Raw genomic sequence first — 12345 nt, forward strand, 5'->3', positions numbered from 1 at the left:
CAATTTGGGATGTCCACAGTGACTCTTTTACATAAAGTTGTATACGTTTTCAAGAAAGCACTCGCTCAAACGTAGTTTTTGCTTAGGTGATTTCTTGAATATTGAGGATGCTCTTGATGACGTGCCTTTCTATGTCATATTGAATGTCGCATGACGTCGTAAGCTACCTTTAATGAGCTATAGGCTCTTTTTACGCTTATGCGTTTTACAGTGTCCTTTTCAGGGCACTGATTAACCCCGTTGTGGTATGAGCTATGAGCTCGCGTTGCGCTTATGCGTTCATTCCCTCTTCTAGGGCACCCCTTCCTATTTCATCACCTTTCCCTTTCCCAATTCCCATCCCTTGCCCCATTCTCTCTCAGGTAAATGATGGAATAGGCTCATATGTATGGCGATGGCACAAATGTCCTAAATGGAGGATAACGTGCCTCTGGAGCCGGCCTTCTGATACCTGATACCGACATACTATTTTTAACTAATGACGCATGCTGAATAGGAATTAAATGATTTTCAGTATGAGACATAGTTGAAATTTCTTAGATGTTTTTGTGATAATAATTATTCACAGTAGCCCCAAAGCGGAAAATCGTTTATTGCTTGTGTCAGATTTAATTCTATAAAAGGATGAGTTTCATTCAGTAGGGCGCAGTAAAATTATTCTGCTGTGAAATCTTAAAAAAATCTGATTCTACGGATCTGAATCGGCGTGAATGAAGAATCATTCCTTCCACGGCGGCGGTTTTCGTTCAGTGTATGTATTTGAAGTACACAGAGTCAAATATTTGACAAGGCAAGAATTAAAAAAACAACTTTTGTTTGCCTTTAATGAAAATTCGATCTAGTCATATAAGATGTTTGTGCACTGGTTTCGTTTTGGACACATCCCGACTAGAAAATTGTAACAAAAATATAACATAATCCTAACAAATCATGTTATTTATAACTCATTGTGATATATCATGTTCATCATCCTTGGTGTTTTCAAAATTCTATAACTCAATTATATCACATTATGTTATAACTTTTGTTTCATAACTCATCGTATTATAATTTAGTTTAGAATCTTCGACATTTTGGAAAATGTAACAAAATTATATCAAAATATGATAGAAACCAGTTATTCAGAAACTAAAATTCATATCACATTTTGTTATAATTTTGATATGATTATAACAAAATAGGATATAATTTTGATTAGACCAGTGTTCTTTTTGTTACAATTTTAGTTATTTTAACATCATCCTGCAGCTAGTTTATAACATAATATGTTAGAGAAAAATATTATAACATCATAACAGAATATGTTATAAACTTTGTAGCAGTCAGGAAATTTGTATATAGTTTGTGTTTATTCTAACGTGAAGTTTGTAAATATCGTCTTAAAGTATGTTAGGAACAAGATTGTAAATAACCTAGTTGAATTCGATAAGTTGAATTCGTGCACTTGTAAATTTGAAATAAATCCCTTAGCATAGGCAATCGCAGGTTGCGAACATTTTGCTGAATCTCTCCTGAGGAGGGCTCACGATTATCTTCGAAAGGTTGGAAAGGGACAGCGGCACGACCATCGTATCGAGTTATTCTTCGTGACTTGCGATCACGAAAGTGTACGATGAGTTTTCGGGAAATGACGAATTTCCGGTTCGTCCGAGAATTCACTGTCTTAATCTGAGGAGATACAGACTCGATCATTCCGTTCGTGACTACCCAGCAAATTAGAAGTGTGCGCGTTTGTAGTCTGTTCGTTGCCTATTGTAAAGTAAGAATTTTCCTAGTGACGTTTAGTGCATGTTAATTGATTAAATTTCGTTCTCTAGGGTATGAAAAGTGTGCGTATAGTAGAATTTGTGTGCGAAAAAGTTGAAAGTTAGAAGAAAAGGTAATTGTGCTCTGAATGTGCTATATTGTGCTCGTGCTAAATGTTCGTTTTGCCAGAAGGCTATTCACTTCGCAGCAATCCTACTCGCACCCAAACGCGTGGACTTCCCCTCAACGAACGGAAAGCTTCCCGGCCAATCGTCAACCTGCCGGAAGTCGGTCGATACGTCACCTAATCGACCGAGTGAGGCTCAGCAGGGGACCTCTACGATCCGTAAGTCAGTTCACCATCCATCAACCTGACCAAGACCGCCATTACGTGGGCTGCGAAACGCGCGATACACCATTCATCGATAGCGGCCATTGGTGATCGCCGTTCAACACGCCCGTCTCGGACGGGGCACTGACCTGGGCCACAGGTCAACGACATCGGTCAAGTAAGCCAGCGAAGTCGGTGAGTCGAACAAACCTCTTTTTTTTGTGGAGTGGGGCGTCCGCTGAGGGCGCCTCGGAGTGTTTTTTGCCAGTCACAGACTGAAGACGATGTGCCGCTAAGGCCTCGTAGCGAAGATTGGAGATCGTCGTGCGTGCGTGACGAATTGCCGCCGCCCAGATCCGGTTGTCACACCAGGAGCGCAGACTAGCCCGCAGATGCGCCGCCAAGAGTCGTGACGTCAAACGAACATGAGCACATGAGCACGTTAGGTAGATAGGAAGAGAAAGAGAAATCGCACACGAGATAGGAAGTAGATAGAGAGAACGAACACACACACCACCACCAATAGTCGAACTACATGCTAGCATGAAATGATGTAAGATAACATAAGCCAAATATATTCGTTTCGAACAAACTATGTAGTGTTAAGTCTAATAAAACGTCCCAATTATGTGTAATAATGTTCTCTAGTGTTTGATTAGTTGCATGTACCACCCGTCACTACGCGTTTTGATGTCGTTCCTGTCCTCCGTCCACGGAGTTTGATTGATGGGGTTCTCAGTCCGTTTCCTCTTTGCTGTTGCGTATCGCGGCGAGTGTCTTGTCTGCCAGTGATGAGAATTGGTGAGCAGCCGCGAATGTTGTCTCACTTTGAGCATGCGTGATTCTCTCACCGGATTCTCTGAGTGCCTTCGCGATTAATGGTCATGATGCGATAATAGGGTGAACCCGTTCGGTCGTTTGGTTCGTAAGCCAGCTGGAACGATCCGTAAAATTCCTTTCGGAAATATTAAATGGACTCGCCCTCAGGAGAGTCTCATCCGGGCAAATTAAAATTGGGCATGTGGTCTCCCTTGTGGAGTGGCGCTTAAGCCACGTGTTTTGAGACGGATCGCCCGGGCTGGCTACAAATTGGCGCCCAACTAAAGGTTTTCGAGATATTTGAGTATTTGTGAAGTTTCTGATGTAAAATTATGTGTATTTAAGAATTTTGTGGTATTTATGGAAAGTTTGAGGTTCACTTATTGATAGTTTTGGGATTATGATGTGAATTTATCCGTATTTGGTTTCTGTGGACAATCTTTGAGTGTTTAAGTTATTTTTGTGAATTAAGGAACATTTTGGGAAGTATTGAGCAGAATAAAGATTGAGTTTGTGCAGTGGAATATAGTGTTGAGTATCAGTATTTACGTGTCTGTTGATTGCAAAGTTTCGGTTATTTTCGTTTCGTGTATTTTGTTGAATTATTACTATTTCATTGAAATGGCTGTAAAACTTGCATATATGGACCGTTTGATTATCGAGGAAGTTGGCTATGAACTGTAAATATGAGGAGAGTTTGATGAGGCTTAAAATGATGGATATTGAGGTACTTGTTTGAGAAATAGGATTTGGATGATGGAGTATATGAGTCCGACCTTAATTGAGTGTGTTTTACGTGGTATCGTTCATGAAAGGGTCCAGTTTATGCGTTTACGAGTAGTTTAGAAGCAAGGAATGAGAAAAAGAAGAGTACAGTATGATTTGTACTGAGAGCAACGTAGGTGTAGGGGGTGAGCAAGATCCGGGGAGTGAGAGAATTCGGGCTCTGGAGGCCGAAGTGGTTAGGCTGAAATCATTGATTGCAATGGTGGAAAGGAGAATGAGAGAAGCCGGTAAGCATGAAGAGAGACAGGAAGAATGTGAGGTGGTCCAAAGTGTACCATTGCGGCAGGGGGTAGGCGAGAGTAGGAATAACCGTGAAATGAAACCGCTACCGGAGTCACCAACATGTTGGTACTGTGAGGGATACGATCACGTAGTAGATGATTGTATTGGTAGAAAAAGAACACTAGAACTTTGGCGTAAGCTAGATGAGGAAAAAGCGAGGAAAGGCCAGGAACAATTGGAGGTTGAAAGAGGTCTTGCACCGGAAGGCGAGACTGTGAGTAACAGAATCAAAAATTCAGAAGGTGTGTTCAATACACAATCACTGGAGAGCTGCGTCATCGCAGTTCAGGAAATAGCCGGTGCGACTGAGAAGATAGGTTCTGTTTTTCCGGTAAAACAAACGTTGGTTCGGAAACATGACGTTCTGAGATCCGCGAGTAAAGAAAGGCAAGCTAGACAGGTAGTTCCGTGGCGAGGATTTTCAGGAAGCGGAAAGGGTCAGAGTAAGACAAGAGAAAGGAAAAAGGAGGAGGAAACGAAGAAAACAGCGAATGTCAGGACGGTAAAGGGATGGCAGATAGAGTGGTCGTTTACTTCCGAGCGATGGAGGGTATGGTTTTTGAAAATTTTATTAACGGAAGTTGAATTTGTCATTCAATCCATTGAGATTGATTGCTGTCCGGTACCTTCGGCAAGGCTGGCACCGGAATGCATTCCAGCAACCATCAAGAGGGTAGTAGGCAGCTATTGGAATGATTTGGAGAGTTTGGATGGAAAACGACTTGGCATTTTCCATTGCAAGTTCCTAAAAAAACTTGCCAAAGCAGGCTCTCCATAGTTTGACCTTGGATGTCCTTCAGCTATGTAACTGTTTTGGAACAGTGACAAGGAACCAGTCAAAGGTCTGGTCTCACTAAAATACTTGAAATTAACCTTTTTCCAGCTATGAGGCTCTTGGGTTTCACCCAAGAGTTACTTTTATCCCGTTGAAGCTGTGCTCCGGGTAAATAACATACTGGCTCGCCATTGCAAAGCTTAGCGCTGATCTTTGGATCAGCTGCCGCCCCTACAAAACCTTTTCCTTACTAGGGGCATCCTTGGACTGTTCAACAGTCCAAGAAGAAGCTTTGCAGTGTGCTGGAGAATGGAATTAGTCAGTTCTTTCAAAGTAGAACCGTTGGAAGGAAGTTGTGGTTATTCGCGATCCCCTCGACCAGAAGTCAGAGAGAGCCCTGGAAGTTTTCCCGGGCGATGATCTCAAACCAAAAGCTCAGAGCCGTAGGGTAATGACGAGCAGTACTGCTGAAGGAAGTTTAATTCGTGAGTCTGGCATTGGGGATTGCCAGACGCTGATCGAAAAGAGAGACTCAGAAGTTTTTGCAATTGAAAGCGATGTTGAGCAACCCGAGTCAATCGAGCAATAACACAACAACTTCAAAAAAATGGCTCTATCATGGGAGTACTGCCCAGAAGTGAAATTTTTCAGAAATTTTCATTCTAATGGAGACATTTCAGGGAAATTTTGGCAATTTGTAAATAATGTTAGTAAGGTAGTTCACAAAGGTAATCTTATATGTCTAATTTAGTACTTAACATTATTTTTCTTTATTTTTTTCTTGTTAAAATTAACTTAAAATTATTCGGCTTTCGGCTGAACATGGCCAACCCTCCGTGACGTCGTCTCGTCGTCGTCCGTTCAATAGTACCTAAAAACCAGATGATTGCATTAAAATCCGTTTCCTTTACTTTGAAGTGATTGGAAACACACTCACCTGACATCCGAATCTGCTGGAACTGCCTCATCCGGCCGGCGAGGTAGTCTTCAAGGCTAGGTCGTCCAATATCCCGATTCAGTCCAGCGAGACAATCCTGTACAAGCCTCCGTCAGCCAGCCTTTTTCCTTCCGTATTTGACCTAAACCACAAAGAAAATAGAAAACATTAGTACTTACAGTTTATTAGTTACTTATCTCGTAATTTTCCGATATTTGCAGCCATTCTTGGTCCGTTTTTCGTGGAAAATTACCTTAAAAACTTTCACGATTTTAAATTGCCACTGCACTTTCAATGTTTTTGTTTACGTTTGACGGTTCTCAGGAAGGGTAGAATATCAGAGTTTGAGTGTCGTGAGTGTCCGGAGAAAAATTTCTCTGAGTGACGTAATTGTGAGTGATTTGTGTTTTCTCATTTAATAATGCTTCGTGAGAGCTGGAGAGAACCTCTAGCGTATGAAACGTTATTGGAATGATTGTTTGGGAGAATTTAGGATTCGCACACATGGATTAGCGTAAGCCAGAGAGTTTTTTTTTGGCGAGTTAATTGGTGTTGTGGCGGTTTTTGTGTTGTGGTTGATGTTTTCGGTTTGTCCTACACAGAGGCATGGATACCGGGTAGCAGGCTCGGTGGTTCTCTGTGAGACAGAATCGTTGCGGTGAATTCAGAGGAGAAACGTGTTACCAACAACAAGGATTGGTGTAGTTTCGAATCTGAATGATCCAGTTATTGTTGTAGAGTGTGTGCGGTCATATGGGAGAAATGTAAGGAATCAACGTTTAGGTTTGGTGTTTGATTTCTCCATTTGTACCTGTTCTGTGTTGGTGTATGTTCATTGAGTATCAGATGTTCTGCTAGTTAATGACGTGTTGTTGGGATGATGCTTCTGCTGAGACTGAAAGGTTTTAGCAGCAATGCAGTTTTTAGGATTTCTTTGGGGTTTGAGATTATATGTTGGTGTCGATATTCTACCTAGTCTGAGAACGTCAAGCAGCTCAATCTTTCCTTGGGGTGAACCTATGTTTTGTAAATATTGTTGTAGATATAAATATGGAATGATGTGTACGTAAAGTTTTTTTTTCGAATTTATCAAAATTATTGTTATGGAAAATAGGTTAGGAACCCGGATGAATTTGTAATATATAAACATGAAGTAGTTAAGGGAATCGATAAATGAATAATGTACATAAATTGTACAGTTTACCACTACGAAAATTTGGTTTAAGTCCTTAAACCAAATTTTCGTAAAATAGCCCTGGTGCAATGTAGCAGTCAGGAAATTTGTATATAGTTTGTGTTTATTCTAACGTGAAGTTTGTAAATATCGTCTTAAAGTATGTTAGGAACAAGATTGTAAATAACCTAGTTGAATTCGATAAGTTGAATTCGTGCACTTGTAAATTTGAAATAAATCCCTTAGCATAGGCAATCGCAGGTTGCGAACATTTTGCTGAATCTCTCCTGAGGAGGGCTCACGATTATCTTCGAAAGGTTGGAAAGGGACAGCGGCACGACCATCGTATCGAGTTATCCTTCGTGACTTGCGATCACGAAAGTGTACGATGAGTTTTCGGGAAATGACGAATTTCCGGTTCGTCCGAGAATTCACTGTCTTAATCTGAGGAGATACAGACTCGATCATTCCGTTCGTGACTACCCAGCAAATTAGAAGTGTGCGCGTTTGTAGTCTGTTCGTTGCCTATTGTAAAGTAAGAATTTTCCTAGTGACGTTTAGTGCATGTTAATTGATTAAATTTCGTTCTCTAGGGTATGAAAAGTGTGCGTATAGTAGAATTTGTGTGCGAAAAAGTTGAAAGTTAGAAGAAAAGGTAATTGTGCTCTGAATGTGCTATATTGTGCTCGTGCTAAATGTTCGTTTTGCCAGAAGGCTATTCACTTCGCAGCAATCCTACTCGCACCCAAACGCGTGGACTTCCCCTCAACGAACGGAAAGCTTCCCGGCCAATCGTCAACCTGCCGGAAGTCGGTCGATACGTCACCTAATCGACCGAGTGAGGCTCAGCAGGGGACCTCTACGATCCGTAAGTCAGTTCACCATCCATCAACCTGACCAAGACCGCCATTACGTGGGCTGCGAAACGCGCGATACACCATTCATCGATAGCGGCCATTGGTGATCGCCGTTCAACACGCCCGTCTCGGACGGGGCACTGACCTGGGCCACAGGTCAACGACATCGGTCAAGTAAGCCAGCGAAGTCGGTGAGTCGAACAAACCTCTTTTTTTTGTGGAGTGGGGCGTCCGCTGAGGGCGCCTCGGAGTGTTTTTTGCCAGTCACAGACTGAAGACGATGTGCCGCTAAGGCCTCGTAGCGAAGATTGGAGATCGTCGTGCGTGCGTGACGAATTGCCGCCGCCCAGATCCGGTTGTCACACCAGGAGCGCAGACTAGCCCGCAGATGCGCCGCCAAGAGTCGTGACGTCAAACGAACATGAGCACATGAGCACGTTAGGTAGATAGGAAGAGAAAGAGAAATCGCACACGAGATAGGAAGTAGATAGAGAGAACGAACACACACACCACCACCAATAGTCGAACTACATGCTAGCATGAAATGATGTAAGATAACATAAGCCAAATATATTCGTTTCGAACAAACTATGTAGTGTTAAGTCTAATAAAACGTCCCAATTATGTGTAATAATGTTCTCTAGTGTTTGATTAGTTGCATGTACCACCCGTCACTACGCGTTTTGATGTCGTTCCTGTCCTCCGTCCACGGAGTTTGATTGATGGGGTTCTCAGTCCGTTTCCTCTTTGCTGTTGCGTATCGCGGCGAGTGTCTTGTCTGCCAGTGATGAGAATTGGTGAGCAGCCGCGAATGTTGTCTCACTTTGAGCATGCGTGATTCTCTCACCGGATTCTCTGAGTGCCTTCGCGATTAATGGTCATGATGCGATAATAGGGTGAACCCGTTCGGTCGTTTGGTTCGTAAGCCAGCTGGAACGATCCGTAAAATTCCTTTCGGAAATATTAAATGGACTCGCCCTCAGGAGAGTCTCATCCGGGCAAATTAAAATTGGGCATGTGGTCTCCCTTGTGGAGTGGCGCTTAAGCCACGTGTTTTGAGACGGATCGCCCGGGCTGGCTACAACTTGATATAAGTTTCTAGTCGGGATATTTGACCCTGTGTACTAACAGCTTAAAAGAGCGTTTTGGGATTATGTCCTTTTTCTACGTGTTAGAGTAGATATATATACAAACATCACATTGTATAGCTTACAATTGCTAGGATTGTTAGTCTACCTAGGAAGATACAGGACACCCAAACTATATTCATAGATGTTGCAGGAAAGAAACTTTGTGTTAGTAGGGTGAAATTATTGTGAAGAGCTCTATGCGACAGCTGACATTTGATGGAAGGATTACAGGGCTCTTAAATTAACATACTTTGACATTCCTGAAAGATAGTATAATAGTATACAAAACTTACATACCGTCGATGGGGGTGACAATGGGTCTGGGGGGTGAGATTGGGTCAAAACGGAGAAACATAAAATTTGAAATAGCTCTTCAATTATCGCTAATTTATATTGAAAACTTTATATTATTTCAAAGAGGAGATGTTTTTACACGTCATGATGCAGAAAAAGATGTTTTGCAATAATCGTTTTTTGTTAAATTTTTGGCTAAACTTATATGATGAAACTACTATTAAATCACTCTGAAAAAATTTCTCCTTCGTAATGTTTAACACAAGCATCTAACCATAAATTTTCTTATAAGTGGTTAGCTGTAGGTATTACCTGGTTGATGTAATGAAAAAAGGGGGCTGTCATTGCTCTTTTTATTTAAAAACTCAATATTTTCGACCATATGTCTAAATATTAGGAATGGGGGTGAGATTGGGTCAAGCAAGTTATCGAGTGCACATAACCTTAACTAAAAATTCAACTTGTTATCCAGTCCCCATTTGACGTTAGAGTGGTACCATGTTCACCGTATCTTCATAAAAGCACGCTTTCTTTTAAAAATATGTCGAGAAGTGTCAAACGAGTGTGTTAATACGTGTAGTGCCTAAAATCATTTATAGCAATACACCCATTCGTTTGGACAGCTCCCCTAATCATCAGCTGATCAATATCGTAAGCTCACAAAATAGACTTATCATAATATTTGAACGACCCCCTATCTTGAGATGGAGTGATTTGCTTTAGCAATATAGAGGCCAATGATCATGTATATAAGATTTTATAACGAAGGGTTTGGTTAAACGTTTCTTATGCAGTATACTAAAACTATCATGTTTTTTTTTTACAATCAATCTTTCAATGCGCCCCTCCCTAATTGTAATCTCCCCTCCTCTCATGGAGGTTGAAATTCTTAATGAGGATGATTATGATGGCTAAAAATGGTGATACAGTATACAAACGTTATTTCATCAAATTTCAACCATTTTTTCGGTTGTATTAGCCCTTTTAGGTGGATTAATGATCTTTTTAAAATTACCTAAGTTTTTATTCGTCATGATAACATTATGTTTTAAGTAGGTTTACTAGATATGATCAATAAAATTAACTTATATTCTTAGACAGATGATTTCGAATACTTTGACCCATTCTCACCCCCTCTAAGGGGTGAGATTGGGTCAATTTTCAATCATTTGTAGTTTAGTAAGCAATTCATATAACGTGATACTTTCTTGCTAAACTATCATTACCACATAGGAGAGTATACATACCAAATAAAAGTTATTCCGACTTCAATTGCATTTGTTATTTAACAAACAATCTTTGAGTATCCTTTTTTGACCCATGCTCACCCCCAACGACGGTAGCTATTTATGTAACGATTTCATTTTCAACACGAGTCGCACATTAATCCAACGAGGCTTACCATAAAAAGCTGCTCTTGAATGTTTGATGATGATGACAATGATATCAATCAGTTTGAGGAATTGTTCAACGTAAAACCATCTTATAAACCATCGCATCGCCTTGTTTAACTTGCAATGTTCTGGATGTCTAGTTCTTATGTCCCAACTGTTATCGAATCTTATGGCATTGTTCAAGTTTCACAGAAATGGCCACGCATGAATCATCCGTTTCTCTTTTCTTTCTTCCACACAGCCAAGGGGATCCCCGCCGTCACTAGAATCAGCGAATGGACGATCGCATCGGCGGCAGTAGCATCAGAACCCGACCGAAATTGCGCAAAAAAGGAAAGCAAAACATCCATCCATCCGCGACAGCGCCAGCGATAGAACGGCCTTCGCGAAAAGCCCTTATATAAAAGCATTGGCTCGCTCCTGTTTGTTCAATAGATCATCTAGCGTGTAGCACTCGATCAGAGGTGCCACCACAATCTCCTCGGTAGCATTGGCGCGCGCGCACGCGTAAGTTCTGTAGCTGATAGTGTGTTCATTCCGCTCGCCATCTAAGGGATCGCCGCACGGTGTGAAAACAGTTGATTGAAGATAATTGGATTGATTAGGCCTCGATCGCCAGTTCAACCACTGAACTTGAGCCAACCATTTAGAGGCAGTTCTTCAAAAGCTGCTGCCACCGATTTGATCGACATCGATTACGCGTATAGCCCCCATCATTGCCTGATCGGTAGAGTGGCTAAAAATAACCTCTCCAAACGTGGTTACCCCAGCAGACCAAGATGAGGTCACTGTCATTGGTGTTGTCCGCGCTGCTGAGTTTGTTGCTGCTGACCGAAGTGGCCCTCGCGTCGCCGGTGCTCGATAAGCTGTTCGGATTCGCTGCCTACCAGCCGGGTTATTCCGGCTATGGGTACGGTGGAAACCAGTACGGGTATTACAGTTCCGGTGGAGGAGGTCCCAGCCCGACGCACAGGAAGAAGCCCAAGGGTCGCTCGTACAAGGACATCTGCCGGGTGGTGAATCCAACGCCCTATGCGCTGCCTGGAAGTGTGCCTTATCCTGCGGCGCCATTCTGTCCGTATTGAAAATCAGTGTAATCAGTGAGCTGATCGTTAGAAATACTCTCGTGATGTGTTCCTTTGAACATGATTTGTGTTTTGAAAGTGTGAGATTGAACCATGAACTGTATATAGTTAGCGATAAGATGATAATAAAGTGCAAAGTATTGTAAGTTTATTTCAAGGAGGTGTGTGAAATGTGTTGCTTTTTTGATGAATGAAATTCCAATGCATGATTAGTGGTTGTTGTTTTTTTTTTTAATTTACGACACTTGACACCGTTATGGTGCATTCGTGTCGATAAAATGCATCAAAATAATACAATATTATTGAATTTACATGGCTTGTTTCTTCTTCGATCTAGTTTGATAAACCGTCCATCCCAATTCAGCTTTCTGTGCTTCCTCGTTGCATGATTAGTGGTAATTGAGAAAGTGCAATGATATCAATTTGCACTACACTCTACCGCTCTAATAGGTTTCATATAAACCGTGACTCGAATCAGCGATCATGAATTATGTGTTAGTGCCAATCGTTCAAAGCTTTTACAGAATTTGCTCAGGAAAATTATTCTTAGAAAAATTAGTAAGGACTAGTTTGTATAAATATTGTTTCATATTCTTCTGCAAAAGTATAGTGAAGTGTTTTTTTTTAATGAACTAGTTATATACATTTTTAAAGCTTTACTAAATAACTCAAAGTAACAGCAAGGACGTAATACTCCAACAATTTCCATCGTGCCGTAAACGTAACATCGATAGC

The 12345-nt window shown here is 41.4% G+C and overlaps 1 protein-coding gene across 1 annotated transcript in view; it reads left to right on the top strand.

The window, feature by feature from the left end:
• The window catches only part of LOC109397607 (uncharacterized), a 44636-nt gene extending 32866 nt beyond the window's left edge, over positions 1-11770 (top strand). The window contains exon 2 of the mRNA XM_062846741.1: positions 10767-11770. Coding sequence (XP_062702725.1) covers positions 11305-11610 — 306 coding nt within the window. The 5' untranslated portion in view covers positions 10767-11304 and the 3' untranslated portion in view covers positions 11611-11770. The remainder of the gene's footprint in view (positions 1-10766) is intronic.
• The last annotated feature ends 575 nt before the right edge of the window (positions 11771-12345 follow it).

The sequence above is a fragment of the Aedes albopictus genome, chromosome 1, assembly GCF_035046485.1.
Source record: "Aedes albopictus strain Foshan chromosome 1, AalbF5, whole genome shotgun sequence".
Classification (NCBI taxonomy): Eukaryota; Metazoa; Arthropoda; class Insecta; order Diptera; family Culicidae; genus Aedes; species Aedes albopictus.